At 33.1% G+C, this 23,901-nt stretch overlaps 1 protein-coding gene across 5 annotated transcripts in view; it reads left to right on the top strand.

Moving 5' to 3' along the window:
• LOC118202161 (targeting protein for Xklp2-like) overlaps positions 1-23,901 on the top strand; it is a 101,390-nt gene that overhangs the window by 65,728 nt on the left and 11,761 nt on the right. For 2 of the 5 annotated variants that reach the window (XM_085818481.1, XM_035374311.2), the window contains 2 exons: positions 9,079-9,207; positions 14,333-14,432. In XM_085818481.1, coding sequence (XP_085674607.1) covers positions 9,079-9,207; positions 14,333-14,432 — 229 coding nt within the window. Of the gene's footprint in view, positions 1-9,078; positions 9,208-14,332; positions 14,433-14,856; positions 14,918-17,174; positions 17,258-23,901 lie in introns of all 5 variants that reach the window. The other 3 variants (XM_085818482.1, XM_035374312.2, XM_085818483.1) reach the window with 3 other exon arrangements.

Genomic DNA, 23,901 nt, shown 5'->3' with positions numbered 1-23,901 from the left:
GTACTGGAGAATTCATTTAATTGGTTGCGATCCCTGCCATTCAAAATAGAATGCCAGACTTGGTTATATTTAACTATAACTTCAGTTTATGCCATTCAAAATAGAATTTTTTTCCTTAGCAAGGAGATTTTTAAATTTCTTGATGCCAGACTTAGTTATGTGGAAATGTTTCGTGCCGGTACTAGAAATTGTGAGATCAATCTCAAAGTGAATGAACTTATGATCCGAATTATTTTCCTCATCCAGTATCTTCCAGTTTTTAAGAGGCATTTATGCTTGAAAGGGTCAGATCAGGCCATCCTTTACCTTAGCATGTTTCAAAGGTAGGCCTTTTTATGGTGTAATTTGTCAAGGACGAGAGAGTTTGCAGCTATGAAATCTTCGACTTGTTCGCCTCTAGAATCTGATTTTGGATATCCCCATTGCACGCAGTGGGCATTCATATTGCCACCGATAAAGTGCAGTCAAAGCACTCTGAATTATACTGTCAAGGTGTATAAGATTTTCTTTCAATTTCTTCTGTGGGCAAACAGTAGCCAGAAGAAATGCATAATTGTACTGTACCTGAAATTATTGAGATAGTTATAATGTCTCTATCAATTTTGCGTACAGTAGAGTCTAGTTCAGAGATATTTTTAACGCCTCTGAGAGGGTATTTCACGCATTGAAAATCGGAAATACGCTTTAAAAAACTAGCCAGGCATATTTTTCATGCATTGAATTTTTAACAAAAGTTTAGCTTAAAATATGCATAGTGCCCCATCGAAATCAACAAATAATATTTTTTTCTTCTCAAAACACCACCGTGACATTTTCGCCCGACTTCTCCGTGACAAACAATATAGGTTACTGAATGGTCATTCGAATAGTAGAATTGGTAATTGACACACATGCTTTAAGAGTTTGGTGAAATTTCACATTACGAGCTGGAAAAATCTTTTGCACTCTTTTTAGAAAATTGAAGGCAAATTAAAAACATATATAAAGGTAATTATGTTTTTTCAAATTTTTCTAGCATGATTTCTAATCTGCCTTTAAATTATTTTTATGCTTGTAGTGTTTGCATTTTAAATTCTTTCATTATTCTGCGCTAGTCAGGAAAAAAGTCGAAATTTTACCGAGAACTACCAGTACAAAAATGAAATTTTAATTTCAATCTTCTTTTTAAAAAATCATGATCTTCACTAGTCTTACAGCGCAAATCTGGGTGTATTATTGCTATTTCGTTAAAAAAAATTGCAATTTTTTCACGTTTTTCGGTACAAAAATTGGAATTGCATCGATAATTGTCGGCTGTGATAAAAGACATCTCCTTGCGATCTTCTAGTGGGCAAATTGGGACTTAACATCCTGGTTATATGAAATTAATTCATCTAAGAGTCACCGCATGGGAAAATTGATATTTAGCTGACATCTATCTATTTAAAAAACAGTATTTTGTGTAAATTTTGAGATTTTTACCAATTTTGGGGCAAAAATAAGTACTTTTTCAGATTGTATGAACCTTGATGTAAATACTCTTGTTTTTTTTTTTAAATATTCTGTAGGAAAGAAGTATAATTTTTATTATTGTTATTGTTTTAATTTGATGGTGCAAGATCGCCAAACTCATTACTGATTTTAACTAAATGTCGCTCTCAAAACAATTGTAATTTGTATTCACGCTTATAAGATAAATTCCTTTCATATAAAAATTAATATTTTAAGCGAAATTAAGATCACATATGAAGAAAATTTTAAATTTAAGAAATTCCATACAGTCTGCAAAACGAAACGAAAGTTTCTACAAATGATCAGCTTTTAGGAGAAGCACATCAAAAATATTTTTTAGTTTCTATCTAACTAATTTTTTAAAACTATTTAATTTAATAGGGTGCTCCCCTAGAGACCGAAGCAATTATTCCAGGAAAAAAATTAATTTAAATGTGAGTTCTAAATCCATCAAGGAGTTTTTTATAAAAAAGCTGTCAACCAGCTCAGAACCGTCAGCTAAGAAACCAAAGATTCATGAACAACCAGAAGAAACTACTTTTAAACATGATAAGTTTTTAGGTAAGTGGCTTAAAAAATTTCCTTGGGTCCTCTTCAGTAAAGAGGAAAATAAAATGTTTTGTAAAATATGTAAATCTGCCAATATGAAGAATGGCATGGGTGTGATGGGTTCATCATGTTTCCAAAGAAGTACTCTGTCTCGCCACGAAAAAACTACGGAACACAGGCTTTCTTTAAATGCCAAGAAAGATGCTAAAGCTCATGAAAGTATCATCGAAAAGAAAAATCTACAGCAACAGATGGCGATTTGGCAGTGTTCAAAACTGTTTACGCTATTGTAAAAGAAGAACTTCCTTTAACGACATTTAAGCCTTTAATGATGCTTATGAAATCCTGTGGAAATGAGACTGTGAAAGAGATTCACTTGAATTTATCTCAAAATTCAGTTATAGACATAATGAAGCTAATTCGGAAGTATTAGAATCAAATTTGGATGATGATGTTTCTCATAGGCCCTATATTTCTTTAATGATAGATGAGTTAGCAGATATTTCAGTTGACCATAAATTAATTATATATGTAAAATATTCGAAAAACAAAGTCAGAAAAGTCTTTGGGCAAATTTAAAAATATCGGGTGAATGCAATGCAGATGCACTGAAAGAAATAATAATAAAGTTTCTCAACGAAGAAAAAAGTACCGTTATCAAAAGTTGTTGGTCTTTCAACAGATGGTGCTGCTGTTATGATGGGAAAAAACAACGGACTTGGCAAAAAATTTCAGGATATGATACCTGGTTTATTGCACTATCACTGCATAGCTCACCGTTTAGCTTTAGCTGTTTCCCAAGCTGCTGATGGAATATCCCTATTTCAAAGCTGTCAGAGAATTTCAGGTTCATTGTATGCTTATTTTTACGTGTCCAAAATTATGATTGAAAGCTGAAATTGATGCAAAATGTGTTAAATGAGCCAAACATAACTCTCAAAGACATAAATGCTGTTCGGTGGTTATCACTTGGGAATGCAATTGATGCACGTCATATCAGTTATGATGCTGTAATCCTTGCCCTGACAAACATAATTGCAAACAGAAAAGCAAGAAATCCTACGGAAAAGGGCTCAGGACTACTTAAACAATGCTCACAATTTTCATTTGCAGCCACCTTGTCGTTTTTGAGAGATGTGTTACTGATTATGAACACAGTAGAATTTTTCAGAGCAATGATGTGGACTTCACCGTGTTGGTTAACAGTCTAGAATCAACTATTAATCGCATGCAAGAAATGAAAAAGGAGGAAGGTCATGGCACTCATCTAAAGAAAATTTTAAGAGTCTGCTCTTAATAATGGGTATTATCGAGTTCAAGATATAAAATTATCTGTTTCTACTAAATCTTTAAATGATTTTATGAGTGCTAAAATGCTTTTTTGAATGCACTGATAGAGAATCTGCAAGAAAGATTTAATTTGCAGAAGATGCATTTTTTGTGGGATTTTGATGTTTTGTTGAATCCCTGTTGTGTTACAAAAACAGAATCATCAAGATTCATATCAGTCCCTAGATAATGTTATTAAACATTATGATAGGCCAGATTCTACTTCGGTTTTGGGTGTTTCAGGAGAAGAGTTAAAGCAAGAGCATCTTGAAACAGAGTATCTTTATTCACGCTACAGAGAATTCAAATTTAAACAGTTTGCCAATTTGTTGTTTTCATCGAGTTTAGATGTTGAACTCTTATATCCAGGATTTACAGCTCTGGCACAAATAGTTATGACTATACCTTTGTGAACAGCTGTTTGTGAGAGGGTTTTTTGCTCAAAATAGGATCAAATCAAATAGGAGAAATAGATTGGAGGAAAAACAACTGGATAGTCTAAGAAGAATACCTGAGCAAAGCCCAGATTTCAAAGAACAAAGAGGAAATGTTTTTGGTGATTTTAATTTTGAAAGAGCAGTAACCTTGTGGAAAAATCAGAGGAAAAGGAGATTAGAATTGTAATGTAACCAAGAAAAAAAAAATTTTTTTTGTGACTTTAATTTTGAAAGAGCTGTGATATTGTAAGGAAATCAGGGAAAGAAGAGATTAAAATTCTAATGTAACCAAGAATAAATGTTTTTTGATATTGTAAGGAAATCAGCTGTGACATTGTGAAAAAATTAGAGGAAAAGGATATTAAATTTGTAATATTAAATAAATATTTCATTTAGAATGTTTAATGTAAAATAAATTCTTTTATTTACAATGTTTAATATTTTCTACTAATACTTAACATATGCTATAATTGTCAAAAACCAAAATAGCATCTTCCTTTTTTTCTATTTCATTCTGTCCATTAAAAAAGTGTTTTTTTTTATAGAAAATGTGTCTCTGTATATGTAGTTTATGTTATTTCTGTATTTCACTCCTCCTAAAAAAGTCAAGGAGTATTTTTACTCTTCCAAAAAAATCCTAGGAATAACACTGCTCTAGTTGTTTGCTCGTTACGACAATGCATGCTCTGGGTGAGATTTTTGTGGACTGGAAAATCTTTGCTTAAGTTTTTATATAAAATATTCCATGATAAAGGGAACCCTCTTATCTGTCCTTTCATGCCTTTCATGCAGTATGGCTCCTGGATTAGTAAGATATTGTAATTAGATTCCGAGACAAACTGCACAAGTGAAGATGTGGCTTCCTTGCATCTTCTAAGATTACACTGAAAGCAATTAAGGTTCTTGAGAATTTGTGAAGTTTTTTATTAGCAATGAAGGATTTGTGATAAATGAGGCATCCATAAATATACTTTGCAATTGAAAAATGAGAAAAAGAGAAGAGTAACTAGGTAACTCAGAGGCTAAATTATGTAGATGAATCGAAATGAAGTAGGATTTAGACTATTTGGTAATTTGTGACAGCTTTAATTTTTTCGCTTTCTCTCTTGCACAGAGGACACTGAGGCGCACATGCTGCATGCTTTTAGTTAATTTTTGTGCCATTTGCGTTGTTGTACACTGTGCAATTTATGCAGTTAGGTATCTTGGCTTGAATGATTGCCTCCACAGAATGCGCAATATAATTTAAATTTGCTCTTGTACTGAGAATGCATAAAGGCTTGAGACTGTGGAAGCATCGTTTGATGCCAAAGAACTTTGCAATAGGGACAAAATTCCAGTTATAAATAATATTCGTGTGTTCCATGCATGTCTTAAAGGTTGAAGAATTATATTCAGAAATCCATTTTACAGTATTAAGAAGTCTTCCTTTTACCTTATATATATCCCTTCTTTGTCAATGTTGAACTGATCAACCAGTTCGTCTATAATGAGTTCTGGAGGAGTATCTTTAGGAATATTATAAATGGATACTTAGGGTGATCTTGAATTTGGATTCTTAATATCAAAGGGATTCAGCATCCGCTGTATCGTTCAGTGCATCTGACACCTTCTTTAGCTCCTCTTCAGAATTACAACAGATGGCTATTCCTTCATTTTTAATTGGAGCAATCTTGTTTATTTTTGCTTTAATGTATTTTAAGGGCATTGAGTTTATCATTAATGAGATCTTTGGTATCTTTTTTAAGGTATATCAGGATAGCCGAGTCGTGATCCTTCGGTGGTCTGGCCACGATTTCAGCAAAAGTTTCTTTTCCGTTGCAATAATAGAGGTCTGTATTTGCAATTCTGTCACTATAATTCCCTTTGCGTGTTGCGATGCCATGTGGAGGAGGAGCACCTTGAGTAGGAACTAAGGTTGCTTCTGTGATAGGCATAGTCATTTGGATATCCGTTGCACTTCTCAAGGCAAGTTATTTTAATTTATCTAAATGTTTTTTAAGCAGTGTAAAGAGGTTTTGGGGAATAAGTCTCCTTCCCCCTCTTCTAGTGCTCGCAATATCAATACAGGGTATTGTACAGCTGACTTACTCTTATGTGATGGTCCACATTTCTTCAGGGTCTTGCAAGGAAGGAAATGCAGACACGTTGTCTGGAGCAACTGATGTCAAACTGCCTGGGGGATCATAGACTGTTGCTGCGGTCCTTCCCGTCTCTTCAATCACTGGGGCGGGGGATGGGACAATTCTCTTCTTCCATTTCGCTGCAGCGGAAAGAACACTAAAAGTGATTTGGGAGGGGGAATTGGAGTAGTATTCGATAACAAGCACACTCGCTGCCACTGCATTGTCCAAGACGAAGAAGAGGGGAGAATGCTGAAATTAATTTATCTTATCAGCAGAAGGAAGGAGGGTCGCGTAACCATTTACTGTGTTATAGTATGACAATCATTAACACGAACCAGAACATTATAACTTAGAAAACTGATTAACTAATTAGTAAGTAATGAAGAAACTTACATGACTGAACTCCTAGTACTTTTCTGTAGCTGCGGATGCAAAAATACTCTTGAAAGCCTGAATATTCCGCACACAACGAAGCAAAATGTGGGAGCGAAATTCATGCATGTCCATCTGCTCCCTACACTTCTGAATCATACAGTAGGATTATTGGTCAGTGACTCAGTTTTACACAAAATAATTCCAGTGCTACTTGATGGAAGTTGTTTATTCCATTTGTTCAGATTATTATTATTGTTGAAGTGTATTTGTTTAGATACTTTTACATTTAAGTTTCTAAATAAGAACATGACCTTTAATTTAGCTTTTCAACAATTAATGATATGCCGCCCTGACGGTATAGTGGTCAGGGGAGCCTGACTATGATACCAAAGGGACCGAGCTCGAATCCCGGAGCTGTCATGGATGTAAAATTGTCTGTCCTTTCATAGGAGATAACGGTGGCTGCCCATTAGGTTCCTCCACAATAAAATGGTCACTGCTTCTGGCCTTAGTAGGGGCCAATGCTGTTATAGGCAGGTGCCCGCCATTCATTTAAAAAAAAAAAAAAATGAACGATATTATAACAACAACATAAATGTGAAAAAGGGGCCAAGTTCGGGAGAAACGATGTTCGGTGTAATCGGTGTCACCGACAAAAGAGTTCCTATCTAACTGATGGCAAGTTCCATAGTTCCTTTAATCATAGCTTGTAGGAATGTATAGCATTCTTCAATCCATTTAAAATATAATTTATTACTTTCTTTGATATCAGATTTCCAACTTGGGAGGTTTTATTGTCAATAAATTGCATTAAAAAGTTAGACATCTCCAATTGCACCGGTGAAATAAATTAAGAGAATTTGCATATTTCATCGAATTGCATGAAAAGGACTGAATTGAAGGAAAAATAACTGCTTCTAGATAAAAATTAAATCTTATACGGCAAATACGTAAGCCTACACATGTGTGTAGGCGGAGCCAGCAGACAAACAGGCTTTATAAGCCCGTTGAGGGTAAGACGAATTGCATTCGCTAGCACATCTCGACAAATTTCTTGGTGTTATCTTGCAGTAATCGGTTAAATTCACATTGGAAAAGTAAAAATGAGTAACTACCAACGTTTAGATGATGGAATGAGGTGTTGAATTGGGGGAGGCTAGAGGCAGGCCAATCGCAAGTCCAAATATGCAGAGAGTTTAACGCCCAGCGTTATGTGTAACCTATGGAACAGTTCCAGGATACTGGATTCATTAAGAGAAAGTCTGGGCAAGATTGTTAAAGAGCCACGACGGCCAAAGAAGATCGCTATTTGTCCATTTTAGGGAGGCGTAACAGAGGGGCTACAGCTTCTCTGCTCTCTCAGAAGCTGTATGCAGCCACAGGAACCCGTGTAACAAGGGGAACTGTTTCCCAAAGACAATGCAAAAGGGTTGTTTGCCAGAAGACTGGCTGTTTGCGTCCCGCTCGCATCTACGGACAGGAGAGTCCAATTAGCATGGTGCAAGCAGCATAGTGATTGGAGTACGGAGCAATAGGCAACTGTTCTGTTCACTGACAAGTCTCATTTTAGCCTAAACACCGATTCTCGCCGTACATTCATATGGAGAGAGCCAGGGACCCGCTACCTACCCTCCAGTGTCCGTGTAATCAACAATTATGGCAGTTTAATGGTCCAGGCGGGCATCATGTTGGATGGCCGCACACTTCTCCACGTCTTTGACAGAGGCTCTGTGACTGGTGTGAGGTATAGGGATGAGGTCTTGGAGCCCTATGTTTGTCTTTTCCGTGCTGCAGTGGGCTCCGAGTTCATCTTACAGGACGATAACGTAAGGCCACATGGAGCTCTTCTGGTCGGCGAATTTCTCGAGAGTGAGGATATTCGCCGAATGGATTAGCCAACCAGGTTTCCAGACCTCAGCACTATAGAGCATGTCTGGGGAGGGCAACTGCAACTCACAACTTCCCTCCGAAAACCATCCAGGAACTGGAAACAGTGTTGCCGAATGAGTGGGACCATTTGCCACAGGTACTGATAAACTGCCTTATTTCCAGTATGACATCACGCTGCAAGGCCTGTATGGCTTTAAAAAGGGACCTTATTAACCCATTCTTTTGTGTCTTCTGCAACTGCTGTTTCAGACATTCAGACTCCCATGAGTGTTACACACGAACATTTGTGTCTATTATAACTGTTTATTTTGTTTGTATTACATCAACCTATGTTCACACAAAATTTGTCTAGTATTTCTGGAGTGATAGATCAAATATGAAAATTCTCTTAATTTATTTCACCAGTGTAAAAATTCGTTTAAAGAACAATTTATTACTTTCTTTGATATCTGATTTCTAACTTGGGAAGTTTTAACTGATCTGGGACGAAGATGAAATTACATATAAATGTAAAAGACATATTAACGGTGCTTTAAATGATCTTTGAAAAACAGTCATCATGACTTTTTCAACAATTTAACATTATATTATTTTTGACGATGATTATGGAAAATATTAAAATTTTTACATGCATGCATTTCATTTGTAATTATGATATAAGTCATAAAAAAGCTACTAATTTTCTCAAGGAATTACTATTATTTTTATCTTGTTCCTTTGTTTTTAATGAAGAAATAAATTCCTTTGGAATTAATACATTTTTGCCATTTCATCAAAAATGTGTTTTTTCTGATATCTTGGACACTCTCAAAAACTGTATGTTTCTTAAGTACAACATTTATATTTTATTTAGATATACCATTATAATTTTTATTTTTTAGGCTCATGAATTTCGAGCTCAACCAATGCCAAGCCCTTCACCTTCAACGCTGCCTGCTGTTCTCAAAAAACCAGCAACTGCACCACAACCATTTCAGTTTTTATCAGAACAAAGGGTTTCAAAACATAATGTATGTTTTATTGCTTCAAACGTATTTTTATAATTTTGTTATAATTCACATTGTTGCTTAAATGCCAAGCGTATTCACTTTTTAATATTTTACAGTATTTGAAAAATTAATTCGCATATTATGAACACTGCTCAAAAAAAAAATGGGACAGTGCTATATCTCCCGCTTTACTGGGCCGATTGACAAAATTCAAACTGCGTTCTTCATGTCTCGAAAGTGCGACTTAGGATATATATTAGATTTATATATAGCACTATTCCAACATAGGTATTTTGACAAAAAATCGGAATTGTTCTGAAATAACATACCAATTTGTTTACATATTTCGATTCTACGACTCAAATTACGCCTAAATACGAAATTTTGTAAAGTTTGGAGTGAAATTTACGGAGAAATTCACGAATTTATGTTGGCACATTTTTTTCAGTTTGCACCAAGAATAATTCACTTGGCGAACTTCTTAATATGTGGCAACCTATTTTCATTTCCATTTTTACATAGTGTGTGAGAGGAAAAAAAGACTCAATCGTTCCTTCTTTCAAATAATGTTCTTTATCTTATATTTTTAAGTATAATTGTTATTAATTTTAAGCAATTTTTTTCTTTTTCGAATTTTAATTGTTTACGTTGCATAGTTTCTTTCGAATAACTCTTTTAAAAACTTCTATTTACTCATTCGAACTGCGTAGTTTAAATCAAAGGCGCATTGTTTATTTATTTGTTTTTTCAAATAGTTTTCTTTATACTATATTTTTAGTCATAGTTACTATTTTAGGTAATTTTTAGACTTTTATTTTCATTGTTAGTGTTGCATTGTCTCTTCAGATAATTATTTTAAAATTTTCTATTTATTCATTCGAACTAAGCATTTTAAATATATTTATGAATGTAAATTTTCCAGAATTTGATTTTATTTATTAGAATTGCGTTTCTTTCGGAAGAATACTTTGTAACCCAGACTACGATGCATTTGAAAACTGCATATATTAAAAGAAAAAATATAGTAAAGCACACTTAACACGCCTTTCAATGTTCCGTTCAGAAAAGATATATATAAATAGGAGAGATGTATAACCGACATTTTAACATAGAATGACTTGCATACACTGCTTTAAACAGTTTTATCATTGTGCCCATTGCTTTACACAATTTTATCCTACATTTGGTTTCTTAAAACGTTATTCATATTTTAGTCATATATTTTATTTTTGAAATCGCAAGAATCAAATATCATAAGATTAAAAGGTTTTAAATTTTAAAAAAATACAAACACTAAATTTTACGCAAAAATTTATTTTTTCTTCAGGCATTCTACTTTATTCTTGCTCTTTTTCTTTAGGCATTCTGCAAGTATATTAGAAAGCATCCAACTTTTTGAAATATCTTGATATTTCTGACAATCATTTTAAATAAAGTTATCGCCTTCCATTTCATAAAGGCCCACAAACGGCCGAGCGGTAAAGTCGCTGAACACTGGTAGTTCACTCTGGGGTTTGAATCCCGGTAAACGGACTGGTTGCATGTGCGTTTTCGTGGATTTTCTCATGTGTAACTTTTTGGTTTTATCAGTCTTTATCAGTCTTTAGAGCCTTTATCAGTCTTTAGAGGCTAAACATTTTGAAGGTATGAGATGAAAGGAAAGACTGGTTTCATCAAGAGGTTTTGGTTTATTTAATTATGACAAAGCACACTAGGGCTATCTGCCTAAGGGGAGGGATGGCTTCGTGGAGGACTTTCTAAGGGAAACTGGCTCGCGTACACGTTACACATGGGGAAAACCACGAAAACGTTCATGCAGCCAGCCCGTTCGAAGGATTCGAACCTCGGACTGAACTACCAGTGTTCAGCGACTTTACCGCTCGGCCGCTGTTTCATCAGGCGGGGAAAAAAAACATCTTTAGGTGACATCCACATACATCACTGGATAAACTCCTGAATCTTGAAACAATTCGACTGAGAAAATCATGGGATTCTCCATTTATGATACGATGTGATGTTCTATAACGTAATTTAAATTTATACAACCATATAGTCTAAAACCAGTCGCTCTTCACTTTAATCTGCAATATCGTTTTTGTCTTTTCTGTTAACACAAGCTCAATTGATGATATTTGCTGGTGTACACGTCCAAGTGTTTTCTCTTTGAACACCTAAATTCTTTGAAGTATCCTGAAAGTATATTCAAAAGCGTCCAACTTTTTGAAACATCTTGGTATGTCTGACAGCCAAATTTTCCTGAAAATTTTTGCTTACTTTTCTCCCTAATTTTCTTCTTTCCTTTTACAGTTATTTTCAGTGCTCACACAAGAAAATTAAGATTTTTCGATTGTTAGACTTCCATAAATTTTGCATTCTTGTCAATTTTTTAAAATATCAATTACATGAATTGCGTTTCAGCTGAAGACAGCTTTTCATTTTCTAGTCATTTTAACTATAAATAAAGTTTAAAGCGAAGTCCAAAGGATAAATATTTTAATTAAAAGATTTTTCCTAAATAACAAAGAAGTAAAACAGTCCAGCAGGGTTTATATTGTACCACCGAGTGACCCGATTCTTATATCGGCTGAAACAATCTAAATCTTATTAGAGATCATGCTTTTCTATAACGTGAGAGAAAAATTAGCTTCTTAAAACATTCTTTCCGAGAGGATTAATATAAAAGATTATATTTATGTATATATTTTTAAAGCTGAGACTTGAACCAAACTGTCAAACTTTTAAATTTTTTTTTACATTATGGTTATAATTAAAGTTCCAATTTGAAATGGTCATAAAAGGAAAACTACCAAATGGGGCAAAGTGCCCTTCTGCAGAAGAGGAAACTGCTGCCATTTGCTATACTGAATCAGTTATTGAAGGAATGAAGATATATTATGAAACTTATCTCAAAAAGTGGAGGGAAAAAAGGTTGTATTACATATTAAGGCTTGTTTTGCCTTGTATAGTTAACACAACTTTGTATGAATGTGATAAGTTTAAGTAAATATAAATTTATAAGTATACCTATGGCTAACTTCTCTCAGAATCTGAAGCTTTTCTAAGCATAATATCTTGCGCATTGTAGAATTTACTGTAGTCTGTTTAATAGTTCTGTTTATAGTCTGTTTAACTGGAAATAAGTGTAAATATAAGCTGTTTTGTTTAGAGAGTCTTTTCTAAAGAAATAACATGGCAAATTCTTTAGCATAACCCTTTACAGTTAGCTGCTATAGTACATTCGACTGCATGCTAGTAGATGAATGTTGTTTGTGCATAGTATAAATTATCATTTTCATCCCCAATGTTACATCGGCAATACTCCTTTTCCATCTTTAAGATGTTAATTAACCTAATCTTGACTAAACAAAATCACACATTTTTATTCTGCCCTGTTTGTTTCCAAAGCAAAAACTGTTTTTCCATCATAATCTCGAATTAAAATTTTAATGCTAAAAATATATTTCTCAGAATTAAATTTCATTGGATTTCATAAATCTTTCATTTTAGAAGTTCATAATTCTGAGGCGAAATTACCAAATGTTTCAGCCACTAATTTCAAATTTTTATATCTAAAGTTTCGATTGTGTATAGCCAAATTCTGAAACATTTCAATGTTATGTTCAGTATGTTAGTAACAATACAGCAGAATCTTGGTGATCAGAAGTAACTGGGGCCACATCACCTTAGATAATCAAAAACTCAGTTAATAGAAGCTAAATTTGAAATTATACCAATTTTGCTTTCAACAAGATATCTCAAATTGTTTAGTTGAAATTCTAAAAGTAAATAGGCCCACCAGCAGTCGAGCAGTAAGGTCGCTGGACACTGGTAGTTTGGTCCAACGTTCAAATCCGTGACCGGCTGGCTGCATGGGCATTTTCAAGGTTTTTTTCTATGTGTAATATGTATACGAGCCAGTTTCCCTTAGAAAGTCCTTCACAAAGGCATTCTTTCCCTTAGGCAGATAGCCCTTGAGGCTTTGCTGTAATGACACAAACCAAACCTAAAAGTAAATGTGTATGTATTACTATTAATATTTTAATGAACCCTTTTATTAACAAGTAGAACTTGTTTCATTTCAAATATTTCAATAAATAATCCATATAAGATTTTATTACATTACAAAAACATTTCTGGGTGGGGAAACTGGAATAAGCAAATCCATCAAAATTTATGTAAATTATGAAATTTTATCGAATTTCTTGTAGAAATCCTTGAGACTTTTTTCAAATATGTTAATCTTTTTTGTGCGTGCGTGCGTGCTTACTAGTAATTCAGTTTGGGTGCGAATCCCAGCGAACAGGCTGGCTGCATGGAAGTTTTCATTGTTTTTTCCATTTGTAATGTAAATATGAGCAAGTTTCCATTCAAAGTTGTCTACAAAAGAATCTGTCTCTTTAGGCAGAAAGCTCTTGTAATCAAAATAAACCATGGCTTCTGCTTGGGTACTTTTCTCATTTTTCATATCATTGCCATCCTCACCATCACTACAATTTTTATTGCTTTCAGGATCTCTGCCACCAATGATGTCATAGTCATGCAAAAACTTTAAAATATGGTTTTTCTGTTTTCTACATTTATCCATTCCTAAACATCATCCCTTTCTCCTTTGAAGCTTATCTACGAATGAGTTATTAATATGCTGTGTTTTCATTTTTTTAACACATGTACCCCACACTTTTTACAGTAACTTAAAACAGAAAGGGTGGACCCATTACTGATCAGAAAGTCCAAAAAACCAGTAACTGATAAAATTAATGAATGTTGCTGATTTCGGCCCTTTCTATTCTTACTGCAAATTTCCCATTATTATGATTATTATTGTGTATGTGTGTTATTTCTTTTTAAATTTTATGCATATAAATATGTTTAAAGATATTATATTTTTTAAAGATTGTTATGAATTACATACAGGAACTCTATCCAAGTATAATTTTGATTATGTTACCAGTTATATAAAATAACACTTGAATTGTGACCATTTGCAGTTTTCTTAAGTTGTAGCTCATAAAATTCCAGTGCAACTTCAGCAGTAAACAGTAATGTTTTGTACAGTACCATTTAAATAAATAACTAAGTATGAAAATCTTCATCTCAAATAATTTTTAAATTCACAAAAGCATTTTTATGCATGTTTAAATTTCAGTTTACATTCACTGAAGAGACTGTAATGTTTAAAGCGCAACCAGCTACAGTGTTAAAAAAGGAGCCATTTCTACCAGAGAAACCTGTACAGGCACCAATTGGTAAGTTTTAAGTACTCTGCTGATTTTTGCTTAGTATAAAATTAATTGTTGGGATGCAACAGAATTTAATTAAATCTTCAGATGTGGATACCAGAAGGGAGAAAAGGGAGGGGCTATTCAATAAATGTTGAAACATTTTTAGTTTAAATAATATTTCAAGTTAAGCTGTATTACATTAATAATATTCAAACAAATGCAAAATTAATAAAATGTATCTTAATAAAATATTGTTCTTATTTGCAATAGAAGCGAAAATGTGATTAATTTCATTCTAATAAAAATTACATTAAGAATAATTCCAAAAGTGACTCCATGCCATTTCTAATATATTTATCAATTTACATAAAAAAATTTTAAGTATCTGTTTTCTTGAAGAAACAAAGAAATACAAATTGCTTAGTTCTTACTTAAATCATTTACACAGGAACCTCCAAATTTGTATAAAAGTTCATGATCAAACAGTGAAAGAAGAAAAAAGAGAATATGTATGTAAAGCTAAAATATTTTCTGTAGTATGTTAAATGTTCATTCTTTATCAGTATACTGTAGTAATGTTTTTATAAAATACATTTGCTGCTTATAAAATATTTTAATGCAATCTTCTTAAGGTATAAAATAAAATAATGATTTTGGAAAAATACACTCAATTGCAAAATTAAGAGAATTTGCACATTATGTTGGATTTCTGATAACTAATGGACATATTTAGTAATATTTGGTATGAATATACATTTGTAACTGAGAAAGAGATGTGCCATTCAAAAGTCATTTTGCATGCACATGATTATCAGTAAAGCTCAAAGTACATGATTGTATAAAATCCACATTATGATATCCAACTGAAAATGAGCCTGATATGGGGTATGGTCCCCTCTCACAACCAGACAAATTATGCAGCATGATGACATACTGGGTAAGAGGTAGTCGAGGAATCCCTGTGGCATTTGATTCCACGTCTGCAGCAAAACAGTTTTCAACTCTGGGATGCTTCTCGGAGGGGATGGTGAGGTAACATAATATATATGGTTATCCTTTCAAGAATATGCCAGACATAATATATATGATTAAGGTCAAGGGATCTGAGTGGCCAATCCATGTGGCGAATATCCTCACTCCAGGTAATCATCGATCAGTTGAAACCTATGTGGACGAGCATTTGTTGCCCATTAACAGAAATCCAGGACCAACTGCCCCCATGAAAAGACGTGCATAGATATTCTTTATCTCACAGCAGTCAGAGAGGCTTTGTAAAACACATGTAAGGGTATGCAGCCATCCATCGTAAGGCCTGCCCAAACCATTACACCTCCACAGTAATGATCTTTTCCCTGATGAAGGAAGGATGGATGGTATCATGCTCGAGGCTCTCTCCAGATGCAGAATCGGTGTTCAGGGTAAATCTCCACTTGTCTGTAAAAAGCGCAGTGCTTCATTGAAGTTTGGTCCATGGCATATGTTGTCTACATCATACTAAATATGCTGTCTTGTGTGCTGCAGCGAGTGTTCTATGCCAGAACATCCTTATCTCATGAAACCTTCAGACAAATGTAGACCATGTTCTATCGGCAGCATACAACTCATGTGAGTATTGTGTCACGATGCTGAAAGTGCTAAATAATGATTTTCATTCATTGTTGTGAATGTTGATCGATCTTGTCCAGGTCTTCTCGATATGGATCCAATGTTCTGAAACTGTTTTTACAAATTGAAGACTACAACGTGTATTAACAGTGAGCTCTTTAGCCACTTGTGCTTGTGACTGGCTTACTAACAATTCTCCATCTCATTCCGCCATCGATATGTTTTTGGCTACTCATCTTATCTGATACCCTTGGAAGACACATGACGAATGTCATGAAGGAGTACAAGCACAAAAAATGCTGAAAATTCCTCATGTGCGTGTTTATATCTTCTCCACAATCACAGCTCATGACATGCATATGTAGGCTTACATATTCAACTTTGAATATTTGCATATTTTTTTTGACAAAGTAATTACAGTCAAAAGTCGTTAATTCAGACACCCATAATCCGGAATGATCTATAATCCGGACCTCAAAGCTTAAAAACTTTCTGCGCATATGCCGCGTTGACACATGCGCATAGGCGTTAATGCATGTGTGTAAAACCTTTACAACTGTGCATTTGCGTGTGCGCAAGCGCAGAATACGTTTTCGCATGCATGTTTAATCTATAACGGACGGTATAAGCTAAAATTATCTAATTATCTATTTCAGTTGATGTTGATGATTGCGTTGTTCCTTAATCTTCGAATTGGATCCAGCTTATTATTTTTTGCAGACTGTAAGAGCAATTTTATAAAAGTAAACTTGAACTTTCGATTATGTCAAATAGAATTTCCGATGCTGGAGCTCCCAAAGGATCTACAAAATGAAAGTATGTTTCGATGTTCATCAAACAAAAAGTAGAATTGCTGCAAACAATGGATAAAGACATGAAGAAGGTGACAGAGAGGTTAGTGAAAACGAACAAATTTCGATTGACAAGTTAGTTGGTATTCTCGGCACAGCATTTACGGGACTTGAACAGCGGAACTTTGTAACTGAACAAAAAATTATGTCTGTTTATAGAATTAAAGAGAAAGTATTATCACATAAAAAAACGAAGCAACTTAAACAAATAAATATTAAGCTTTTTTGTTTTGTTTTGTAAATTTTGATACCCTTTAGATCATGATTGTTCTTTATTTCATAAATTACGGTTTCATATTTTTAATTTTAGAATTTCTGCATGCCATTTTACGAGATTTAAACTAATCCGGAATTACCGAAGTCCCGACGAGTCCGGATTAAAGGTTTTTGACTGTATATATAATTTTTTGTTGTTGTCTTGTATGCTTCGTTTTGCTATCATTTGATGTTCTTAAATTTTTTTCTTTTTTTTCTTTCTTTATTTTACATAACTTACATAGATTCTGAATTCAGAATTTCGTTAATTCATGTTTTGAAAGTAGAGATTAGTGATCTGGTTAAGTATTATTTAATGATTAGGGAAACTGATTAGAGCATTTTTCTAATATTAAAAGGTGAAAATAATAAAACTGGATGTGTTTCTGTCGAGTGATTATGGCCAGAATTCTTTATCTTTTTATTTTCTCAAATCTGGAATATCCAGATTTCTGAAAGGCAGACTCATTATCTTTCTGAAATTTGTTTTAGAAAAGTATTCAGAGATTACATAAAAACTTTTAGTCTATATAAAGTTCAGTGAAATGTCAAATTTCTTGTCTGATGCATATGAAGAAAAGTTGGTTTTGTTGTTTGTATTATATAAAAAGAATAAAAAGTGATATCATAAAGCTTTGGGCTGATGTATTCAGGATAAAGAAAATGGAAAATAGAAATTCTTAATATTCACAAAGCTGATCAGATATGTTTAATTTTCTTCCATGTAACCATTGCTGAAATTTCTTTAATCATATGGGTGATTTTATGACAATGTAGATTATCTTTGAGTATTAATATCTAAATGTTGTGCAAACTATGAAATGTTATTTATTTGTACTACACAATAATACACATTAAGTTTTTGGGTTCCAAATTCTCTGAAGACTCTATTATTAAGAATTAAGGGATAATTTATCTAATTAACTGGCTAGCTAACCAAAATGATTTACATTCAATGAAACATTCTTTTAGCAGTTCCATATCTTTACTATAATACCTGTCAATATACATAATAAATGTTTCCATAAATTTCAAAATATTCTACTTCATTCTCTTATGCTGAAACAAAGTCCCAAATTTTAATCATTTCTTCAAGATGTGATTGAAAAACAGATAAACGGCAGTTAACTTTTATCATTTTTTACAAAAATTAAACTAATTTATTGAGAATTAATTATTCGGCTTACATAAAGCCAAAGCATTATGTCATGATTATCCAGTAGTCATGATAAATTGGACTCGGGGTTTGTATACAGTCCTTAAAAGTAGTTTAGTCCTTAGGTTTTTTAGAAACGATATTTAGTCCTTAATTTTACACATCTGATATGTCTGTCTGTTTTTACAACTGCCATTTTGGGTGTAAGTTATATTTGTCAATTCACTGATAAATACAGTTATCTTTTGAATGGGTTTATGGTTATAATGTATTCCAATTTCTAACATAAATGGTGGGCTGCTTGAGTTTCATAGTGAAATAAGTGAAACATAAGCATTTCAAAATTATTTCATTTTTCTAGTGAAGTGCTGTTAAATAATTTTTCATTTTTGGGATGTTCTTTTATTAAACAAGCCTAAATTTGATGACTTATCAACATTTTGGCGATTAAGATCAGTTTCTATTGGAAATTTTTAATTTTGAGATCAGGGAATGTTTCAACGATTTTTTTTTTTAAACATTGTAACATTGATAAATTTCAATAAATTAATGGTAATATATTGAAATTGTATTTAAAAAATAACATTAAAATATTATAAAGTTCCATTATGGCAATTTATTATACAATATTTTGAATCTGAAAAATAAACAAGGTATAATGCTATAAAGCACAATTTACGAAACAGTTGTTATTAAAAGCGAAATTAGCTATGTAATTAATTAGAAATGTCTTTTTAATTTTTTCATAGTAAGAGTTTATCCCATGTAATTGTCTCAGAATATTCAGAATTCTCAGAATATGCATCAATTTTTCTCTAAAAAATTAATTTTACACCCCCCCCCCCCTCTCCAAAAAAATATTTCTAGCTTTTTGCTTTACAGTGTTTGTAGGGATAATTTTTCTTTAGGATTTTAGACACTGCAACTTGGAAAGTTTAGAAGGATTTGAAGGCAAAATTTATAGACCCACGATTCTAGAAGATTCCAGAAAAATATGACAAAATGAAATTGTCTCCATGGTATTAGCAGGTAATGGATGTATTTTACAGAAAGTTTGCAACAACTTTCTTACTTTTTGGAGAACTTCTGGAAGAACAATGAAAAGATAATATTTTAATGTTTTACATCTGATACTAGAATCTTTTACTTAATATGTTTATCTTCCCTTTATTTTCTCTACTTTTCACTAGACACAAGCATGGGAAATATTAATAATGTTTCTAATCTTATCACATGGAGAGGAAAGGAATTTTTTTATTAATAGAGGAACTGAAAACTGACAATTTAAAAGGTTCCTTTAATATGTCTTAATGCATCTTACATAGGGCTGGCACTAGGCATTTTCTCACCTGGCACAATCTCTGTGGATCCTAAATTCTGCTTCCAATGCCTGGTCTAAATTCTAAAAGTTTTGTCATTTCCAGATTTTGTTGCTCGTTACAGAGTGGCCAACTCTCCCGATTTAGGCGGGAGAATCCCGATTTTCGACCACTCTCCCGCCAACCGATTTACAATATATTTCTCCCAACTTTTTCTTATTCTTAAAATTTCTCACGATTTTTGTAGAACTTGGCTTAATACTTCGTTATATGAAGAAAAAAAACAGTGATTTTGGACGTCTGAAAGCAATTGAATTTTTCCTAGATTATATCTAAAACAAAACCTTGTGAATCAGATGAGAATTTCTGCTTCGTGAGGGAGAGATACGTATCCAGAAACGTCGTTCTCCAATGGACATCGAGCTCCACTGCATGTTATCTGGCATATATTAGACAATGAGCACAAAGCAAGCTCAAGGTTGTTATTGGGATGTTATTTAGTTAATCTTGTCTTGAGTTGTGTGAATACACTTGCCTTCAGGAAATAGTTCTAGAAATTATCATCTTTTGTTATGTCTGCAAGAAAGGTGAAATACTCCTGTACATTTCAAAAATCATACACAGTTGACTTTCCTTCCATTATTTCCTCAAGGAAATGTAATAAATTTGCGATGTGTACCTACCGTCTGTCGTTGCGATTTTTCAATTTTGCATGGTGGAAGGGCAAATATTCTCAATCATGTGCATACACAAAAACACAAGGACAACATGAGTTGTTTTGAAAAAAAAAAAAACGAAAAATTACATTTTTCTTTGGAAACAAAGGGCCCAAAAGTTATTAATGCAGAAGGTCTGTTCTTTGCCTTTTTACTGGAGCTTAACCTGCCACTGAATGCATTGGATCACACTGCAGCTTTATTTAGAAAAATGTTTCTCGATAGTGAAATCGCTAAGAAATACTCAAGTGCAAGGACCAAAACAGGTAAAATTGTTAAAGAAATATATTCAGTTATTGATTACATTAAAACAGCTCCATTCTGCCTCTCTACGAATTTATCGGAAGCAATAATACCGATTCAAAACTGTATCCAATTGTTGTTTCTTTTTTAAATCCAGAGTCTTCAGAAATTGAGTGCAGTTTACTTTCTGTTCCCACTTTAGAAGGACATTCGACAGGCTTTAATGTAGCACAGCTAATTATTAAAACTTCAATAGAAAATGCAGTCCCTCTAGATAATTGCTTAGCACTTGGTGCCGATAATGCACTGGTAATGGTAGGTTTGAAGATTGGTGTTGCAGGCATCTTAAGAAAGGAAAATTCAGATTTGCAGATTATGGTGAGACCTCTTAAATTTAGCAGCTGAAAAAGCGGCAGCTTCTTAACCAATAAATGTGGATGAACAAACACATAGTTGATATTTATTATTATTTTGAAACGAGTTCTAAAAGGAAGGAAAAATTGAAACAATTGCATAATACTGAAATGCGAAAAATTTTGAAATGTGTGTACACACTATCTGTCTTTAAAGAAATGCTTATCTAAAATCCTCGATCAATGGAACCCATTTCTTGCATATTTTAAAGAAGTAAATGCTTCGAGAGTTAAGGCTCTATTGAAAGTTATAAAATACCTAAAGTAAATGGAGATGTAGTTACAACTTCCATTGTTAAAAATAGGTTTGAGAAAAATCTATTTTTAACAATTAGTAAATTCTACACCATTCAGCAATTCAACTGGCAGTTCTCGAAATAATACTGCAAAATATAAGCGTAAAGCTGATACAAATTTTCTCAAAATAAAAAAATTGCTCAACACATAAAACCTCGAAATAATACTGCAAAATATAAGCGTAAAGCTGATACAAATTTCTCTCAAAATAAAAAAAATTGCTCAACACATAAAACATTTTCCGATTACTGTAAGTTTATCTAAGCACGAATCTGCCACTGTTCATAACATTCTGAATACGAAAGCAAAATCTGCCACTGTTCATAACATTTGTACAAAAACTGATTAAAGTGTTTTTTTTTTTTTTTTTTTTTTTTTTTTCTCGTTTTCTTAAACGGTGCAAGTAATCAAAATGCTTTTTATGTGTAAGGTATTTTTGTGTTGCTTGCATTTCAGAATTAGTAATTATTTAAAGTTAATTCATTATTAAAAACTATATTTTTTCATTTAAAAGCCTTTTTAACATTGTCAAAAATCTCCTGATTTCTTAAAAAAGTCTTCTGATTTTTGAAAGTCATAGGTTGGCAAGTATGTCGTTGTGTCACTAAATTCTAAAAATTTTGCCACACCAGCTCTGTAACCAGCCCTTACCATATATCATTGTGTTGAAGAAACTGAATACATAAAGAGAAAGAAAATTTTTCCTTGAAAGATGTGTACAGTTATGATTATGTAAATTACCCAGTTGTTTTTAATTTAAGCCTTTACTATAATTTCGTATTTCTATTTTCTCACCAGAATACAAATAAATCACTTAGACAATTTTTAAACTGAGGTTTTTGCAGTGTAAGACAAAGTCTGATTCTGACCTCCGCATGCTTGCTGCTTTAGTTCCTGTCAGTTCTGATAATCTGTAATTATTCGCTTTTCCATTATCGCTGCCAACCAGTGGCGGCTCGTAATAAGCACAGTGGAACTGCAGCACCCCCTATTTCCACTTATTATTATTTTTAATATTCAATATAGTGTGCCCTTTAGTCTTTAATTCTTTCTTTATACTTTTGCAATATATAATCCAAGCTTAATTTCAGTAGCTATCCCCCACTTTATGAAAAAGGTACGAAAGTCTATGTTTGGAACTGCGTGCTTCACAGTTCCAGCGGCGTGGTGTTTGGCTATTCTGCGCATGCGCACACAGAAAACAGCACTCAAGACGGGTAGAGAGAAGAGCACTGTCACTCTTGCAGTGCCGAAATTCTGGCATGTTGTTGGAAACGTGATTCCTTTTTACTCCGCGCGTGAGGTATTCCTCCACGAGGTGGAACTTCAGCATACGGGCCATAAACAGAGTTCATGAAAGTTTGCAACCTTTTATAGAATTGCCGTACTGAAATTCTATCAACATCAAATGCAGATCAAACTATTGCAAAAACAACAGGAATTTTAAATTATCCAAATGATGATAATTTCAAGTTTTGGTTAGAGCTTTTTTATCAGATGCCTCATGTTGAAATAATATACAACTAAATGCAATCCAGAAAATTTAAAGTTAACGAATATATAAAAAATTTCAAAACTGTTATTTTAGAATTAAGAAAAAGTACTGTGAGAACTTTTTAAAAACACTGATGGCAGAAGCTAAAGAAATATGTGACTTTATACTATGTATTGATATAATGCACTGATATTCTTCCATTAAACACTTAGCAGCTGCTAAATTGTTAAACAAGAAATGCTTCGCTAGTTTTACAAATGAACATTCTACAGAAGAAAGAAGAAATAGTACTGACCACTGAAGCATATCCAATGATTGACAAAGAAAAGATTGAAACTGACCTAAACGTATACTTGCAAATTAATTGAGCTACTGAAATTTATCTTCGAAAATAAACTAGATGATGTTCTTAGTGAAATTACGAAACTGATAAAAATTCTGAGAGTTCCCATAACTACATCAGAGGCAGAAGGCTGCTTTTTCAGCATTGAAAAAGATGAAAATTTTTCTAAGAAGCACTAGGAATTTGGAAAGACTAAATGCGCTTGCATTGCTTTCAATAAAGAAAAATTTCCTCAGTTGTCATCCAGAGATCAAGGAGAAAATTATTGATCTTTTCTCGCGCAAATTAAAACAAGAAGATGGATTTCATTTTTAAATCAATAGAGAAAGATTGAATTGTAACAATTTTGGTTAAAGTAATTAAGAAAAGTTTAATTTTTTTCTTGTAAGATTTCATGAAGTTTCAAAATAAATTTTCTTTTAATACATGTTTGTTTCCTTTTAGACAATTTTAAAACAAAGGTTTTTTTTTTTTTTTTTTTTTTTTTTTTTAAATAGCACCCCCAGTAATTTTAGCCACGAGCCGCCACTGCTGCCAACATATGAATTTATGACAATAGAGTTACTGACAGTGCTTAAATTGCACCGGAGCCCGGCTCCGGTACTTCTGAATTTTTAAGATAAATTACAATTCTAACCGGAGCCCTAAATAAGATGAGCTCCGGTACTTCTTTTTATAAAGCTGAGCTACAATTTCAAGGGGAAAAAAAAAAATAGAATTCCTAGCGTTTTAATTTAACAATAAGCAGATCTTGCAATATTCTATTTCCCTAGAAATACGAGCTCACGAGAAACTCAAGT

Source organism: Stegodyphus dumicola, chromosome 6 (genome assembly GCF_044657685.1).
Source record: "Stegodyphus dumicola isolate Sdum_Otavi_A_Nest chromosome 6, ASM4465768v1".
Classification (NCBI taxonomy): Eukaryota; Metazoa; Arthropoda; class Arachnida; order Araneae; family Eresidae; genus Stegodyphus; species Stegodyphus dumicola.
This window is presented reverse-complemented; position numbering and strand designations above follow the sequence as displayed.